This window comes from Podarcis pityusensis (assembly GCF_964106645.2).
Source record: "Podarcis pityusensis genome assembly, chromosome: Z".
NCBI classification, from domain to species: Eukaryota; Metazoa; Chordata; class Lepidosauria; order Squamata; family Lacertidae; genus Podarcis; species Podarcis pityusensis.
In genome coordinates, this window is record NC_138044.1 from 29,534,069 (window position 1) to 29,553,460 (window position 19,392).

The 19,392-nt window shown below is 41.1% G+C and overlaps 1 protein-coding gene across 2 annotated transcripts in view; it reads right to left on the reverse strand.

The window, feature by feature from the left end:
• Nucleotides 1-19,392, reverse strand: part of RPS6KA6 (ribosomal protein S6 kinase A6) — a 62,728-nt gene that overhangs the window by 23,510 nt on the left and 19,826 nt on the right. For both annotated transcript variants that reach the window (XM_080990463.1, XM_080990464.1), the window contains exons 4-11: nucleotides 16,410-16,491; nucleotides 15,178-15,258; nucleotides 14,407-14,486; nucleotides 12,501-12,607; nucleotides 11,492-11,529; nucleotides 6,826-6,968; nucleotides 6,206-6,276; nucleotides 4,992-5,080 (exon numbers count right to left, since the gene is read on the reverse strand). In XM_080990463.1, coding sequence (XP_080846589.1) covers nucleotides 4,992-5,080; nucleotides 6,206-6,276; nucleotides 6,826-6,968; nucleotides 11,492-11,529; nucleotides 12,501-12,607; nucleotides 14,407-14,486; nucleotides 15,178-15,258; nucleotides 16,410-16,491 — 691 coding nt within the window. The remainder of the gene's footprint in view (nucleotides 1-4,991; nucleotides 5,081-6,205; nucleotides 6,277-6,825; nucleotides 6,969-11,491; nucleotides 11,530-12,500; nucleotides 12,608-14,406; nucleotides 14,487-15,177; nucleotides 15,259-16,409; nucleotides 16,492-19,392) is intronic.

Sequence of the window (19,392 nt, forward strand, 5' to 3'; positions counted from 1 at the left end):
GAGGCTTTGACTTTTAGTTTCTCAAATAGCACCTCTCTACCCTACCTAAAATATATTGGAATATTGTTTCAAAACTAAGGGTTTTGAGTGATAGTTTTGAATAGCAGACTGTTGTCTCTTAGTTGACTTGCCTCAAACCTTGGGCACTCTTTGAATCCCAGCCTATATTTAGTAACCAGATTTAAGAGAAAGTCTGAGGATATGGAACACATCTACTTATAGCATTTGAAGTGAAATAAAAATTCCAGGATTGACCACATGCAGTTTTTTCACCTTCAGGTGTACCATGAAAATGAAAAAAGAAACAAGATTGTTTATATCAGGTACTGTACCCACACATACATCACTACCCAAAACAAACAAGCCCCTGTCACAGTTATTAGCCGACTACTATAATTTTATCTTTGGGAACACAGTATTTTATTAGTGCATTATACAACAAGTTCACAACAGAATACACCCCAAAGGAGCTGCATAAACTACATCAAGGTGAGGAACCTCTATCCCTCTGTAAGTTATTGCAGACCAACTCCCTTCAGCCAGAGCCTGCAAGTTCAGTGGTCAAAGATGAGGCGTTTTGCGTGGCGAGTTCCCGCCCCCCACCAGGATAAATAAAGACACGAGACACCATAGCTTAAGGTTAAATGGGCGAATTAGGCCACAACTTTATTGAATTCAGGAATGAGAGGCATTGGCTTAGGCATTGGTCCTAACGACTATCCGGCTCCAGCCCATTTGCTGGAGACACGGGGAAGGGTTAACACTATATCGGGGGAGTCTCCTGCCAAGGCACGTCGACTAGGAGCTCCCCCGGGTCACCGCTCAGGGGCGTGCCTTTGGCCCACACCTCCATAGGCTTCGGACAGGGCCACGCCCCCCGGAGTCCTTTAACGGACCACCCTTCGCTCACTGGGGGGAGGTGATGGCGTTCCTCCCCCCCCCACATCCTCTTAACCCCTTCTTACCAATGCCTACCGCCACACGAGCAATCGCTCGCCGCCAATACTCTCATGCCTGAAACCAATCCCTTACACCCTTTGCTATATCAGTCAGCCACATGTCATTTCCTGCATCTGAAAGATGCACGCCATCAAGCCAAATATCATTTCCCGCATCCGAAAGATGCACGCCATCAAGCCGGTAGAGGGCCTCACAGTTGCCCAGGTGGTCAGTGACCCACCCACCCAGGGCTGCCACTCTACGCACCACCGCCCGATCCAAGGCTTTCCTAGCCCTATTTGTGGCTATCGGGCACCTGCTCTCTCTCCAAACCCGGCTTTCCATCAACAAGGCCCAAAGAATGGTGACGTTTGGATAAGAGGCCTTAAGTTCCTCAAAGTCACTAAAGAGATGCCACACCAAGTCAACTGCCTTTCTGTAAGCTAAATCCTTTTCACCAACTGGATAACTAAAGCATCCGGGGGGCCCCACCGCTGCCGCTCTGGCCCTAATTGCGGGCAACATTCCGGCCCAGCGCATTCCCCTCCGATAGATCCAAGATATATTGATGTAGTTAAGGTGCGGCCCGAGACCAGAATTGATGGCGCGGACCCTGGCCCAATGCACAATGCTGTGTCCGATTATCCAGATGCGCGCCCTCATAGCTCCTGCACCCTAGGGTCCCCGTTAACGGCATGGTTTCTATCCCAGTGGACAGTGCAGGGCCTATAATCCAAATGTGCACCACAACGTCACCTGAAAGCAAAAGAAGGTAACGAAGCCAGGTCAAGTATACTGTGAACAATCACAAAGCCTTACGAATATATCCCTTAAATGCATCAGACTTTCACTGCCCCCAAGTCCTTCATCCTTTCAGCTGAGAGTCCCAAATGCAGTGCTGTGGTGACGGCCCCAATCCTAAAGGAGTTAGCCACGAATTCAGCTGAGGATAAACTGCAGGCAGCAATCTCCCTTCGCATAATGCGCGAGGACTGATGCCGTGCAAGGCGGGAGCCATCCAAGTGTATAAGGGATGGACCTGAGACGGATGGTCTCACGTACATGAAATGTTTAGTGTCCTTTACTGCTGATCGGTTCTGGAACATTGGACATGCAGGGCTAAACTGGATCTGAACAAGGTCAGGTCTCTCAAACTAACCCCGGGCAGCGGATTCTGGTTGGCCCTTACAAACCACTTCGCCAATGCGCATAGCGCCAAAGGCAATGGAGTATGCAGCTGAAAATAACCGGGCCTTGTCCTCGGACCAACAGATACTTCTTATTTTATTTTATTATTAATATTTTAATTTTATTTAATTATTTAATTATTTTGGAAATTGGCATAAAATGTCATAAGGGTCTTCTACCACCACTTTTAGGAGGCTGCAGCCTGCGCCGACCCTACAACAACAACAACAACAATAATAAAAACTAATAATAATTTATTATTTGTACCCCGCCCATCTGTCTGTGTTTCCCCAGCCACTCTGGGCGGCTTCCATAGAAACCAAAAATACACTAAAATATCACTCATTAAAAAACAAAACAAAAAACAACAACTTCCCTGAACAGCAGCCCTGCGGTGCCCTTCACACTAAGAAGTCCACACCAGGGTCTATGGATTAAACAACCTTACAGAAAAAGGGAGATTGCCGCCTACTGGATGTTTAAGAGTCTTTGCTGCACGACCCAGCACCCTCCAATGTACCAAGTATTGCAGAGGTTCAGCCTTGGTAGGTGTGTCAAGCCTAGGATTTTCTAATTTGCCTTGAGGTGTGTCAAGCCTAGCATTCATTCATTCATTCATTCATTCATTATATATTATTCATTAATTTATTATTTATTTATTTATTTATTTATTTATAAATTTGCCTTGGAACTTCGTAACGTGGGGGCTAGCCGGCGAAAAGAGGGCGAGCCCCCTCCGTGCTGGCCCTAAATAGGGCAGACCCCTTGCTCTTGCGGGGGCTGAAACCAGCCCCCGCTCACGTGGGGGGTGGGCGTGAAGCCCGCAACCCCACCTCCTGGGCAGGCCGGAAGTGGCTTTAGTTCAGCAACATCTCCGGGGCCACAGGTTCGCCACCCAAACTACATTATTTTGAATGACGGCTCATTTTGATGAAGCAGAGTATGATTCATTATAACTTGAACACAAGCAGAAATTATAGTCAGGCTGTATCAGAAGACAGAAAAGAAGGGATGTGAGGCCACCATCTGTCCTGTCATCTGGCAGCAGTCATTACATCAGGCTGCAGCAAAGAAAGAACAAGAAGAAATGCAGAGGACACAGCATTGACTCCACTGAAAGACCAGCAATGCTACTGAAGTTTTCCACTCAAACAGTTCATTACAACAACTTGAACCCAATTTTCTTATTTCCTCCTTTTTCCAAATCTATTTTCCAGGAGAAATAGTATAACCTTTGCATAAGCCAGGACAGACCATAAATGCAAAGCTACTGAGACAACTGAATAGGAACGTAATATTTAACACTCAAGGAAATGCTTGGTTCGAAAGCATCTTTAAGACATATCCTTCTGTGGTTTTGCTAAGATTCAACAGAATGAATCTTTGATAAACAACTAAATAAGCAAGCCTTAGTTGCTTACAATATAGGCCAGTGATGGTGAATCATTTAGAGACTGAGTGCCCAAACTGCAACCCAAAACCCACTTATTTATCACAGAGTACCAACGCGGCAATTTAACCTGAATACTGAGGTTTTAGTTTAGAAGGGGAGGTTGGTGCATCCACGTGGAGAGAGAATGGAGCAATACAGTGGTACCTCAGTTTTCGAACAGCTTAGTTCTCGAACTGCTTGGAACCCAAACACTTCAAACCCGGAAATTAAGTGTTCTGGTTTTCAAACTCTTTTCGGAAGTGGAACGTGCTCTTTTCTGAGTATAACTTCTATTTTGAGTGCCACACTTCCATTTTCAGAGTGAGGGAAGGCAGGCTGGGTGGCAAGTGAGCAGGCACCTGCCGCCCTCTAGCGCTGGGTCCCTCTGCCGCCGCAGCCACAACAGCAACCACCCCCTCCTCCAGCTCTGGAGGCGCTGAGTGAGGGAAGGCTGGGCTGGGGCGGCAAGCGAGCAGGCAAGGGATATCATCGCCACCCACACCCCCCAGCCTGCTCCAGCTTGCAGGCAAGTAGGAGTGCAATCGGACTGCTCTGCTAGGCAGCGTTGCTGCTTGCACGGGAACAGGAGCTGGATTGGGGCTGCTCAGCTGGGGAGGTGCAGGCTCCATCACACTTTCCACTGAGAGGTTTGCAGCTGCACTCCCCTCAAGGGAGAAGTTTAAAGGATCCCCCAGCTCCGCATCAGATCCCCTGCAACCCCATGAAGGCAGCCAGGCTGAATAGTTGCTGAGGTTGGGGGAGGTGGAGGCAGCCCAGAAGCTGCATCTGAGAGCCCCTGTACCACCTGAAGGCAGCCAGGTGCTCCTCAGCTGAACTGCCCAATCCCACTTCTATTTGCTTGCAAGCAGGAGTGGAGGTAGGGATCTCTCAGAAGTGGAGTGGAGTGGGGTGGAGGCTTCACGCTCCCCAGCTGAGCTGCCCGATCCTGCTCCTGCTTGCTCGCAAGTAGGAGTGGGATTGGGCAGCTCAGCTGGGGAGCGTGAAGCCTCTACTCCACTTCTGACTCCGTTCCCATTGGCCCTGGCCGGAGGGTGTGTGAAGCCTCAACCTCGCAGCATCAGGAGGAAGGTGGCTGCTTGGAACTCTTGGTGGCCCACCAACGCAGCAGCGCACTTTTGAGCATGTGCATTGCGCTGTGCCCTCCCCACCCACAGCGGAGGTTCCCCAAGGGAAAATGTGCTCCCCGGAGATTGTGGCTACGTTTTGTGCGCGCATACACACACCCCGATGCCCCATCTGAGGCGCTTGTACTCGGACACAAGTTGAGCTGAGGACTCGACACGCTGCCCTTTCCTTCTGCCAGCTCTGTGCTGGGGCGACAGCGCGCGTGCCCACAGAGAGGGCTCTGAGTGACCCCTCTGGCATGCATGCCATAGGTTCACCAACACTAATCTAGGCGATACAAACTTACCTAACCTATTTGAAGGATTCCTTTTAAACAACATCCGGAGAAGACTTTGAGCTTCAGTACTAAGAAACTGTGGCATGCCTAGTTTTGCTCTAGAAAAAGAGAGAATTCATATTCAAAGTATACTCACTAATTAAATAAAACATAGAGTATGATCTGTGCAATACACTTCAATGCAACAAGGAAGTATGCAGTTCAATTCAATTACCCTAAAAGAGCACATTTAAAAGGGGTATAACTATTCATGTCATCCACTTTCTATATTGCATCTTACACAGAATTGCATATTCTTGTTCATCAATTCCAGATAAACAAACAGTTTTCTGGGAATACAATACTCCATTATGCTTTCATGAGCTGACTATTTAATCAGAGTTCTTTGCAAAGCTTTTCTCCCCATTCCATAGTCCAAACTCACTGAGCAAGTCACCAGAACAGATGCTCATTCCCTATGTAGAATCAAGTCCCAAAAGCACTCACTGTGGCTGGAGAGGGGCAAGAATCTAGTATACAATCTGGCAAGTAAAAGTGTTCATCACTTTTCCAAAAAATATATCTGATACTATACAGAAGCTTTTTTTAAAAAAGGGGGGGGGGATGAACACAGTGCTCTTAACCTTTGCACAAAAACCTGCCAGCATTGCCAGAGCAAGTTTCTTGCAACACTAACCAAAAGCTAGGGTTTGCAACATTGTGTCTCTGCTGCTGGCAAGCCCCAAACTAACCCAATTCTAAAGATTAAACCGTTTGACTGTAAGTTTAATAAGCAAAGACCCTCTAAAGCAGGGGTAGTCAGCCTTTTTATACCTACTGCCCACTAATGCATCTTTCTTGATGGTAAAATTTTCTTCCCACCCACCCGTGCTCGATGGAAGGTGGATTCAGCTTGTGCCGTAGAACCCCCTACCGCCCACCTAGAATCCTGAAACGCCAACTAGTGGGCCGTAGGGACCAGGTTGACAACCCCTGCTCTAAAGCATAGAAGACATTAAAATTTAAAGAAAATGCCATCTCCAAAATGTAATTTGTTCATTTGTAGAATACATTTTCTAATCATTTAGGTCATAAAGAAAACTGTATTTTTACTCTATATTTTCTTTCATTCAAGTTAAAGATTGTTATATGGTATTAGTCAAATATAATTTGTATTATACTTTCTAAGTTGGAAATACTTAGAAATAGAAATATTTTGAGATAGAGAACAGAAAAATACTTACTTGAGTATCATATTCATAGTTTCATTTCGATCTTTACCTTGAAATGGTAGTGTACCAGTAAGCATTTCAAACTGGGAAAGAAACAAGCCCAGATCAAACTTTTAGAAAATCTAATTTTAATTTGGAAGAATTTTGAACTGGGGGTAGGAAAGCAGCAAGAAAATAATAAAATAACTAGACGTGGAATTTATGATATATTGCCCCATGAAGTTTAGAGGGCCATTAGTTAAAATGCAGCAATACTATTGGTAATTGATAGTTTGTTCAGCCATAGCACATACAGACAGCAACAAACAAAATGCCCTTGGCTAAAATTCAGTCCATGAGTTTGTTGTAGTAGTTCATTGCCACAATAAAAAAGCACAAAGGAATATAAGATTCTTCAATCAAATGGTTATGCTAAAATGTATTAAGGTTTTCATTGTCAAAATATTGTGTGGTGAAATGTTTTCAGTTGCCATACTTCAGTTATTCAACACAGAAAATAACTACAAATTTCACACAGAAGTTAAGTATATTTTAAAACAAAAAATTTCTCAGATTTTAAACATGTGGACAATGGCAACAACATGCAGCACATCTGATTGTCATGTAAAATTAGGTAATGAAATATACAGTACCATAAGAACACCAAATGACCACCAGTCAGCACTCTGGTTGTGGCCTCGTCTGTTTACAACTTCAGGAGCCATGTACTCTACAGTACCACAGAAAGAATAGGCTTTCTTTTCTTGATCCACAGATTCTTTGCTAAGGCCGAAGTCTAAAATAGTATTATAAAATAGTTCACATAAAGAAACTTTGTGCCATAGGGGTTGCAAAACATTACAAGCTTGAACTGTGTATTTTTTAGGAGTGCATATAGTATCCTATAGCCCATAGGACAGAAAAAAATGGGATGCAAAACAGCTGATCAAGGAACTCTCAAATTAAACAGAAAAATGACTGAAACATTTGCAAACTGCATGATAACACGCTATTCTTTTACTGTGTTGTTTCCTGTACTATAATGGCTTCATGTGCTCAGGGTTAATTAATATGAAATTATTAGCCTAAAGGCAAAATGATGGAAGATACAAACAAAGTGGTTGCCATACTGTTCCACCAATATATGAGCTTCAATGACTCATGTGAATATTAATAAGTCACCCTTGGCTTATTATACTTCAAACAAAATTAAATAGTTGTTTTTTTTAAAGTGGATAAAAAAAAAAGCACTATGCTGGAAGACTGAACATAATCTGTACATACAATATAACATTTATTTTCAGGTATGCTTTCAGTGCTCAACAGTGAATACAAGGACAGCACAGTTTATTAAATAAGTTGGCCTCCTAACAAGCAATTCTATATACACGCAGGTCCCACTATCTGCCCACTTGTTACCCGCAAATTCACTTATCTGAACACAAGGAGTTATACCCAAATCTTGTTATTACACAGCTGACTCAGAAATCCCAACAGCCAGAGTTTGCTCATTTACTTATTTGTTTGTGCTTTGCTCATCAGCGGCAGCCATTTTGGGGCAGAAATCATGGACAGAGGGAGGGGAGAGTGAGATCAGACAAATCAGAGAGCAGGAGAAGTTGGACAAATCAATTTTTCCTTTGTAATTCTTTTGCTGGTTGGTTGCAGCCATTTTAGGAAGAAACCATGGTGGGACGGGGCAGAAAAAGATCATGGATTATAAATGTTCTCATAGGAAAAAAATGGAAAACATTAGCTCGTTGTGTGAATGCTCACCCAACATATGATTCCCTGGGAACTGTAAGTGGGATCTACATGTACAAACCTCTTGCCAAATTCTTGCCGTACAATATAACATGAAAATGTTCATCAATGGCAAAACTATTACTGAAAAGTCTCATTTTTATCTAACATAAGGAATTATAGCTGTATTTTTAAAGCCATGTAGAAACATGCCAGTAGCAGCTCATATTAACAAAGCTGCTGCTTGGTTTAAAATCAGTTTGCTTCCAGCTGCTGTGATTGAAGTTTCAAGGAAAGAACAGGTTACAAGAATCGATCATGTCCAGTTTTCTGTAAAGCTTTTTCAGACCATTTTTTAAATCTTTACATGGCTTCCACCAGTGTCCAGAAGCACAGTCTGCAAGTTAATCCAATGGTACAAAGGCAAATCCAGCCAAGAAAAAGTAAGGGGAGTGTGTTTGTTTGTGTATGTGCATGCATGTTTAACTGTCATCTGTAATACTGTCTCCCTCCCCCTCAGGATTTAGTTTAAAGCTCTCCTGACCAGATTCACAAGACTCTTAGCAAACATATTCTTGCCAACTGCTATGAGGTGCAGCAAATGCCCGTTTATAAGTTCACATCATAAGAGCATTCAAACATAATATCATACAATCATATTATTAAATCAATCAGCCATCTCATTCAATCATAGAATCATTCATAATTATAATAACATTGCAATACAATACAATGCAATACAATTATAATATCACAAGTACATAATCATAAACATACTACACAATACAACCACACAATCAGATCAATATCACATAATCATAATATTTCCCAATCACAATATCATAACAATGCCATCACCAAATATCATAGCCCTCACCTCCCCAGCCCACATACCCCACCCTGGCTGGCCAGTGCAAAATGAATTTCAAGAAGAAGAGGGAAATTAAGCCTCTCCCATTTTACACTGGTCAACAGCAACATGTGTTGGAGGAGCTGGATATAGGTTAATTTCCTTCATTAATGATCATATGATATGATTTGATGATTGTACAATATGATAGTGTGACATTGTGATGGTATGATATTGTTATATTGATTGTATAGTTGTGTGACCATATGATATTATGACTATATGATTTTGCTATTACGATAGTATGATATCATGATTGTATATTATTATATGATATGATTGTTTGATATTATGATTACAGGGTATTATATTATGATTGTATAATTTGTTTTAGCTCCTTGTGCCCCTTTAGAACAATACATTTCACAACTTAATGTTGTCTTCTACAAAGATTCATTGACTTTGCTAACAATGCCACACCAAAAGCTGAGTAAGCTTGACCAAATAACATGTTTTCTCATTTCTTTTGCTGTGGCTATGTGAAATACTGCCAAAATTCACTCATAAATGCCTACTTTGCTTTTTTGTCCCTTATAATAAAGCTGAAGAGAATTTAAAGTGTGCTCGCTAACAAGCAATTTTCAACTATATTTTAGCATTTTTCTTTCTATTAAAATTGAGGCCTGCAAAATAATGCAATATTCCCCTCCATGACAGAAAGAACATTCTGTTCTAAATTCCAGTTCCCCTACGATTGCAGAAGCAAGGCAAAGGGACATTCCAGACCTATCCAAAGAACAAGACCCACCAACTGCTATTCAAGAAAGAATGCCAGCAAGTGAAGATCAACCAAGCCCAAACCGGATGTAAAGACATGCTTAGAGACCGGTACTTTGTTCAACTGACCAGAGGTACTGATCTTTCACCTCCCCTTGTCCCCTTTCTCCTAAAGCCATTCTCTTGCTTTTTTTCCCTTATTTTCTTTTTAACTGAGGTGAGACACTTTGGGAGAAAACCATTTTCTACAAAACGTGACTAAAATAAGGTAAATGTAAATCCATTCACATGGATTTTACTAATCCTCACTCATCCTAAATTTGGGGCGAACCAGCTCCTCCCTGCATACTATTTTTCCTGTTTTATCAAGAGTAAAAATTGAAAATTTTGAAGGACTCAGATGAATTTTCTCTCTTTTGGAATGACTGAAAGACTAAACTCAGATTGTTTAGTATGAAGATACTTAAGGCAATCTACAATGATAATACCTCTACCTCTACTTATGCAGGGGCTATGTTCTGGGGGTCACATGTAAAGCCAAAAGCGTGTATAGCCAAAACTCATTGGGTTCAATAACAGGTGGGATTGCCAAAGTATTTCTTCCTGAAACCCTGCTCCCTTTTCGATTTTTTTAGTCCCTCCCACAAGTGTGTAAAGCTGAATCTGCGTAAATAGTACTTCTATAGACGTATACAACATTTAAATCCAAGGTGCATTTCTGCACTTATACAACATTCCATCTACATGAGAGAAGTGTACTAGGTCTTCTTCCTGCTTGTCTTTGATGACCTTTTATATGCTTTGGAGATACTAGAAGCAAATATTCTGTGCCTGCTATCATTCTGACATAATCCTTCATCTCTCTCATCAAACAACTGTGACACACAGATCCTGATACAAAACTAAGACATTAATACTTTTGAGGCTACAATCCTTTGTGTGCTTACTTGGGGAAAAACACCACTAAACAGAGTCTTACTTCTGAGTACACATGCAGTGGATTATTCTGTAAATTTCAGCAAGATGTCAGAAGGTATCCACCAATGAGTTCTTAAATAACTAAATGGTCAAACTGCTGAGCTTCTATTTGAAATATTTCCACCTGATTTATAAATTTCACCTGAACTTTACAGTTACTATGTTTAACTACTTGGGTTTTTTGTTATTTTTACTTTATGTGTCTTTTTTTATTAAACCACTGTGAAGAAAAGTGTCTAATACATTTATAAGCTGAATAAATATATATGAGGGCAATCTCAATAGCAAATGAGCTACAACAAATGAGCTACCATGCCTGACAAACTGGGCCATCAAACTGGAACATAATATCTGCTTCCATCATAATTTTGGACCAAGAAATGGATCTAACAGCTGACATCCTCTGCAGAAAAGCAGAAGTAGATTAAAAGAATCACGAGGATATTAAATTATACTTTGGGGTTCTAACCCACTCAAAAAAATGCAGACAAGAACTGCTTCCACTTCACTGTTGAAAATCCTTTCAACTAGGATCCAAGGGTACTATTGCAAAAATAGAAGGCATTTCCTTTGGGCAGCTGAGGTCTCAGATTCAAAGACCCATCTTCTTGATGCAGCCTCCGAGCTCAAATGCCGTTCTTCTTCTTTTCCCTGATTTAATTAAAAATCTCCAAGAAGTGCTTAACAGTCAACAGGATGGTGCATGAGAATCTGTGAGCTTGCTGGCTAGGACACTGGAGAAAGTCACAACAGCTTACAACCTGGCTAGAAGAAAGTCATTTCTGGTTATATGCACAAGATCCTGGCATACAATAACCTCTAATACTCTAAGTCTAAAATGATTGAAAATGCACAAGAAAAAATGCACATAACAACAGCTGTGAAAAACTCAATGCAGTATCTCCTGCTACAACTTTTCAAGAAACTTATATAAATATTTTTAAAAAGTTATGTTGGTAAGTTCCACCTACCTGTTAACTTGATATGTCCTGCTTCATCAAGCAAAATGCTGAAAATTAAAATCCACATTCACCAATACACATAACAGGAGAATTTATAATACATTTAATTTAGCAAATGAAATAATAATTAAACCAATATTATTTATATACAGGCATTCCCCCCCCCCAACCTTATGTGGAGATTATGTTCCCAGACTCCACACATATGTGAAAAATGGGGGGCGCTATTGAGAGAGGCTGGGAAACAGCTCTCTCTCAGCAGATCCCATCCATCCCATCAGTCTTCCCCGGGCAGCTATGTACCCTTGGACATGCATGCCCTGCCTGCCTCCAGTGACCAGAAAGTTGAGATGTGGGTTGGTAGCTGGGTGGCTCCAGGTGCCCAACACTGCTGCTGGGCTTCTCAGCACTCTCTCTAGTAGTCTTGGAAGTTGCTGGAGACCGTTTATTTTTTATCTAATTTCTCCCCCACCCCTCAAGAAATAATGTTGCTGCCTATTTGTTGGGCAGCAAGGGAGAGGGCGATCAGAGGGCAGAGGGACTCTCAGATCCTGTCCAATAAACAAAACTGACACAAGCGAGTGAGCGAGGGACGGGCAGGTGGGCAGAGGCATGGAGCACCCCCACCCCACAATGGCTCTGCTGCTGAGGAAAAAGAAGGACAAGGAGGGTGCGTTAGTGGAGGCGGCAGGACAATCAGAGCGGCCGTGCAAGCTGTTTTCCCCCACTCTCCAGGTCTCTCTTGCTCTTTTCGCAGTGTTTTGGCACCATTTCCTGGTTTAAATCATTTATTTATTTCACGGTGATGTGTCTAAACATGGTCGCACGTGAATGGAATGCGCGTAAGTGGGGGGGTGCCTGTATTATATTAACAAATATGCAATACTCTATTTTCAATATATATTAGAAGAATAAAATATCTAAACTTTCATGTGATTCTATATTTTGATTACAAAAAAGGCAAATAAATCTTCGAACAAGAGTACTGTAGTAACGGATAAAATACATTTTACTTTACTTTTCTGGCTTCAGGTCCCTGTACACAATTCCCAAGCTGTGCAGATGATCCAAAGCAAGGGCCAGTTCTGCGAGGTAGAATTTCACATCTTCCTCTGTAAACATAACCTAATAAGAACTATATAGATTTACATTCTGATCTTGTTAAATTTCTGCATATCTAAGATGACTATAAACTCCCGTAAGATTTAAAAAGCTGTGATGCATGTATCCCCCATAATCCAGGATGATGGGAGCTCAGGCTGTATATAGGCCATCAGAAAAGACAAGCTAGAGAGGGCTAGCATAAATCCTGCTAGCTCCCAACGGAACAGATATTCAGATCATTCCTCCTTCTTCCCCGCACCCCTGCTAAAAGATGACTGGGATGGACAGAAGGGAAGTAGAATGATGCTAAACTCCCTAACAGATCATTATGTGCTCTACTTGCACACCCACTCCCTCCACATGAAATAAAGATCTGAATGCAGTCCAGATACTCCTTGGTATAAAAATGCTGATAACTGATTTCAGAAAACAGCCATTTTATAAAAATATTCTGCAACTTGGAATGAAGTAGGTAGAAATGTAAATGCCAAAGTAGTATATATGAAGTATAAAAATATTTATAGAAGAATATTTATAACAGGTGGAAGAGATTCAAAGCATAGTCAAGATTTTCATTTTCTCTTGTTCCAAAGAAAAGTAAATACTTAAACACACATTCCCGTTTTAGGAATGAGCAGATGTAAATGGGAGGCATATTTCTCAGTCCATACTGTATAATGAATGAATTACAGGACAATCCTATGTATACAGGCGTCCCCCCACTTACACGGGGGTTACGTTCTGGGGTTACGCCCCACACACGTAAGTGAAATTGCGTAAAATGAGGAGCGCCCCACTTTATTAGGGAGGGCGTGTGGGGAGGAGAGAGAGAGAGAGACTAACCCCAGAATTTGCCCAGGGTTGCTGCCAAGCCTGTCTCAAGTCCGTCTGTGTGCCCGAGGGGAACCAGTGTGAACAGTACTGGCAGCTGGCCACAGAGAGCAAGGGCCAATAAGAGCACCCATCAGAACTATCACAAGAATGGGGACGCGGACACGCAGCCGAGTGGCAGGGAGAAGGCATCTCCCAACCCCACGTCAATTGAAGGCTGCCTTCCCTTATTCAGTAGAAGCCCAGAGCGACTTCAGGGCAGAAGCCCCGAGCAAGGGAAGGTCTGTCTGTCTATTTATTTGTTTGTTTGTTTGTTTGTTTATTGGCTATCCACATAAACGTGGTCGTGCATTAATGGGATGCACGTAAGTGGTGGGGTTCCTGTACTTCTCAGAAACATCCCACAGATTGAGTGTGCATAGGATTATAGCCTTCAGCTCATAAAAACCAAATAAAGTTATTTAGGTCTAGAAGGAAAAAAACATTTATTGGCACAAATCAAGATGTCACAGAGATGTGGCACTGTTCTGAGTTCTCCAGAATTCAAGATCATGGAACAGAATCCAGAAGCTGACCTCATGGTTACTACATCAGCCTTATTTTTTTACTCTTTTGTTTTTCTTCACTCTTGTCACTCCCTACCTTGTGCAACATCTTGCTTGGTGAACAGTCCTGGATAACTCAAAAGCTTGCCACACTTCTGTGACATTTTGTTTGGTCCTGGTGAATGTTCTTCCTAATCGCGGGTTCAGGAGCCTTACTCAAAACACACCCATTACTGGAAACTCTGCTCATTTAATTAAATAGGCCCAGCTACTTACAGTTTTCTAAGTTGGTATGTCTTTATGATATATGTACTAATGTATATTCAATATATATCATGCAATGCACAAATGTGGAAGGACAGGGTAAAAATGTAAAATTACAAGATAGTCCATTTTGCCTAATGTAAATATTAATTTTGTTTTCAAAATTATAGAAATACGTACCTCTTTGGATAATCTTGTGAACACATCTCCTCCCCTGAGAAAATCCAATATTAAATATAGCTTCCCTTCAGTCTGAAAAGCTGATTTGAATAATCATAAGAATACTTCATCAAAATACTAAATTAATACCCACATGCTTATCTAGAACTCTAAATATTTTAATACTATTTACAAATTAAAAGTACTCAAGACTTTTTCTACAGCAAAGATCTAATTTTGTATCCAATTTTACAATTAAACCTTTAAAGAAAGCAGACAAAAGCCATGAAAGTTAAATTCATCACATGCTTGCATTCTTATTTGCATAAGTAGAAACCTCAATCTAAATTCAAGTGAACTTTATTGAGACAGGAAAGCAAACATGTAACAAATAGGCTTCATGAGGGAGTAGAATTAGCACTACAATTTGGTCGTGTTGAGGCAAAAATTCCATATTTAGCAATGTGGTCACAGGTTACCAAGATCTCATACATTATCAGTGGTGTGAAGGGTCCTTTTAAAAATAGCTTCTTATAAAACTACGGCTATTTCCAGATTGGCCAAGAACAATTTTAGGACAGACCAAATAGTGCATTGAAGAGCTCATTCAGTTCAGGGATTGATCATTGTTAGTTTCATGCATGTTCACTATCAGTTTATCATGCATTCATTCATAATTAAGTTCTATTTTGCTTTCCCATCAGTCAGCAAATTTTCCCCAAAAATCTGTAAGAAAATACTTATTAGAATTTTCATTTAAATATGCATTTCAATGGACACAAAAATACTCACCATAGTGCAGTTTGACAATAAACGGATGATTTACTTCTACTAATATATCTCTCTCCATCTTTGTACGAACTCTATCTCGAACTGCAAACAAAAATGGCTGTTATCTATATTAAGCAAGCTACCTGAATTAAATCAGCCGCAGAAAACTTTATAAACAACCACAGTTTAGTTAAATGGCTATTTTGACTAAGAATTTGAGGGAAAATATATACAACAGGCAGAATTCACCAAGGAGTTTCTGTACACAAACCACTAATGTTTATTCTACAAAATGACGCTCCTTCACTGGAGAAGGTTGGATGGCCATCTGTCAGGGATTCTTTAACTGTGATTCCTGCATTTCAGAGAATTGGACTAGATAACCCTTGGGGTCCGTTCCAACTCTACAATTTATGATTGCACTGGGTCACCAACCAGATTCACACACATTGCAACAAAAAAGTCAAGAGAAATTCACTGCAGTAGTATGATTTACAGGTATAACACGATATATATGGAGAGGCCATATTTTAAAATCCATAAATCACTGCCATATCTGTTTAAACCTTTATTAAGACAAGCCCTAAAAATATGTCATTTAAAGCTAGGGAATAAAGACATGCTTTTGAAGAGAGTGTAGTCTTCAACCTTGTTTTCAGTGTTCAGGATAAATACTGGAACAAATGCCCCTCAACATGTGCAGAGTCCTTTTCACTTAACAGGGATATTCTGTCACTATATTTTACATCAAAATGAGCAACTGCCAGGCAGGATAAGCCCAGGCACTTTTTAGTCAGGAAATCAAGCATTGATTTAAGATGAAGGAAACAACTGGTTTAAAGAGAAGTCTGCCATCATTACGCCACACACTTTGAAATAATCAATAAGCAAAACCCATTGAACTATTTCAGATGTATGCCCTTGAGGACTGCAGCCAAGCACTTCAGTCCTACAACATATTTACTTAGGATATAAGTACCTTCAATTGAACTTGTAATTAACTTTAGTATAGGAATGATTATTAAACTATAAAACAAGGCATGGTTATAGAAAAATGTATTCACCTGGCCCCTAAAGATAAGTAATTAAGGAGTCAGGAAAGCCTCCCTACAAAGAGCATTCCACAAATGGGAGCCACAGCAGAGAAGGCCCGTTCTCCTGTTGCCACCCTCTGGGCCTCTGGTGTAAGGGGCACATGAAGAAGGGGCTTTAGCCAATGTACTGTATTATTTTTTTAAAAAATGCAAGCAAACCTTTTAAAGAAGCTTTCTTCAGAACTTTCATTGCATACAGCTGTCCAGCATCAGGACCAAAAATTTTCCTCACGAGGAAAACCTAACCAGAGAACAGAGGTTAAATATTTTACAAATGCTTACGAATTATGCACAATGGTTGCTTTTGAAAAGCTAATGTGAACTTCTAATCCTTTAGTGCAGATGTTTTCAAACTGTTTGGGTCCATGAGTCCTCTCTTGTCAAACTACATTATTTCTGCAGCACCGCTGTGGGGCTCAAAAGCCCAGTTATGTCACCCCTTGCCTACAGAGCCAGCAGCCCCTCATCCCTCCATTCTGAAGGGTTCTCTCAGCCTCCTTCTCCTCTCCTTGGCAGTCCTCTGGGCAGCTACAGCTGCCCCCCCCCCAGTCTCTGAGTTGCCCCCCTGCCCCAAAGTGAGGTGCCTCCTCACACTGCACCAGAGGGGCCTAGGAAACACACCCTGGCCAGCCCCAGAGGCACCATTCACCTGGAGAGCTTGTAGTCAGGACTGCTGCAACAAATAGCTGTGCAAGCCTTTGGGAGGCAGAGACGCAAGAGGGCATCAGAGGAGGGAGGGAAGGAAAGTGGGACAGAGGCCAGTGTTGCCCGCGGCACCCCTGACCATCATTCAAGGCACCTCGGGGTGCCACAGCACATTGGTTGAAAACCACTGCGTTAGGGAATGGTCTTGTTTCCCAAATCTATAAAGTACTAAACTGAAATGTTGCCACCTCTCACAATTATAAAGGCATCATATGAAAAAGATTTGGGTGATCCATTAGATTATACCTTATGGAACAGAATCCAGGAAAAGCTCCTTTTAAATCTGCTCCAGTAAGAACCAGGAAAATGCACTTAAAGGTATACACTAGTTGTATAATTTTATTATTGAGTAAAATGACTAAAAAAGCATTAGCTATGTATTGGAGAAATTGTAATGTCACACGGTCATTTATCCACCTGCGGTGGCAATACCCCAAAGTCTTTTTGTTTTGGAAAAAAGTAGGCCTTACCACAAAACAAGATACCCACTTTGATCCTAAAACAGCACTTCTATCATACTACTCACAAACTGATCAACAGCTTTCCCAGAAGGATCTTATTACTCACCTGATCAATGCAGCATGGCTTACAATTGCAAGGTATTAGAAGACTGTAAATGCAGACTTATTTTGAGACCTCACACCCCAGGGACTTAACATTAATGGACAAAGTGACAAACCATGTCTAAGAGAGTTGAATAGACAAGAAAACCACAGCTTTTCAATCAACCTGGCACAGTTTTATTACATATGCAACACTGATAGAACACGGTTATAGACCTCCTAGGACAAATGACAACTTGCGGAATGATACCTGTTTAAAAACTTAAATGTTATTACATATACATTTGGTGCTTCAGGAGGTGTTTAAGAAGTAAAAATGATAAAATATTTTTAGGGGAGTGATTACTGAAGTACACACATGGTACATGCTCCAGTGTTGAAGTCAAAATACAAACTTGCTTTCAGGCAAGCAGTTAAGTCTGCAGATAAGGAGAATCCCAGGACCACCGAGTGGCCAATATGATAATATGTCAGATTAGAATAATCCTTCCCTTACCTAGCTGACCTGGTTTTTTCTAGTCCCAGTTCTACAAACTGAATACTACAGAAATAAAAACTTAATACAGGCAACCCCAATTTATGCACGGGTTACATTCCAATGCACCACGCATTTAAGTGAAACCGCACATATTTGAAGCAACATTGAAAATGCCTGAAAACTTTGTTTTGTCCCCACCCCATTCTGCCCATTTGTGACATTTTCAGGTCACTTCCGGATTCAGCACAATGCGCATGGGCACAATCGTGCACATACTGAACCGCACAAATGGGGGTGTTGCTTTTATATCCACAGCATGAACTAATTAAGAGGCTGTGTACTCATGTAAAATAGAGGCTAACTTGTACCTACTCTTCCATGTGATCTATAAATATTAAACACAAAGGTGAACTATTGTGTTTCTGGGGGAAGAGGAAGGGAACTGACAGAGAACCACATAAAAATACTTGCTTTGAAATATTACTTAGACTTTAAATTATTTGCAAACCTGTAAAATTTGCCAGTTTGACTTCTTTCCAGGTACTCTAGATATATGAAAGCTCCCACTCTTAATTCATTTACTCTGATACTGGTGCAGAGGCTAACCATGTCAAGTCACACCATGCTTAAAAAGGATTATGAACTACCCTTAGCCCCCTTCCCCCAACTTTACTTTCATTTTTATAACCTAGCCATGCTATAACATTATTTCAGTCCAAGTGTTTTAGCTGAAACTAGTTAGCAAACCAGCTTTCAATAATAGCTGTAAACTGTCATTTGGATCTAACAGCTGGTAACAAAACTGCTGATTCAGATGTAACACTTAACCATAGTTAACAATGAAACATAGCGGGAAGGAAAGTATAAAATTGCAGTGGATAACCTTTGACCCATAAGGCACTGATGAACTTCCAAGTCCCATCAGCCCTAGCAGGGATCATAGGAATTGTAGTTCAGCAAAATCTGCTGAGTCCCTATGCCTGATATAAAAGAAGATGATATAAGCGGGAAGGGAACACTCCTGATCTTCTAACCATTGATTGGTTAACTTCTGCATTAGGCCAATTTTAAAACTGTTATAAAATGTTCATATCATATAAAAATATTTCCACACCACCCAATTTTGAATTTTCAGTGTAAAACTTATCTCTAAGTGAAACTGCTAATGAAAAATAAATATCCATTATTTAAGTTGTGTTGAATCTAGCAACTCATTCCACAAACACGCACATTTTAGTGTTTTAATAGTAGTGGAGATGAATACACATCCGTTTAAGGGTCACTTTCATAGCTTTCCAATTATTAGTTATATGCCACACATCTGACTGGGCTGGCCCAGCCACTCTGGGCGTCTTCCAACAAATTATAAAACCACAGTAAACATCAATTGTGTTGG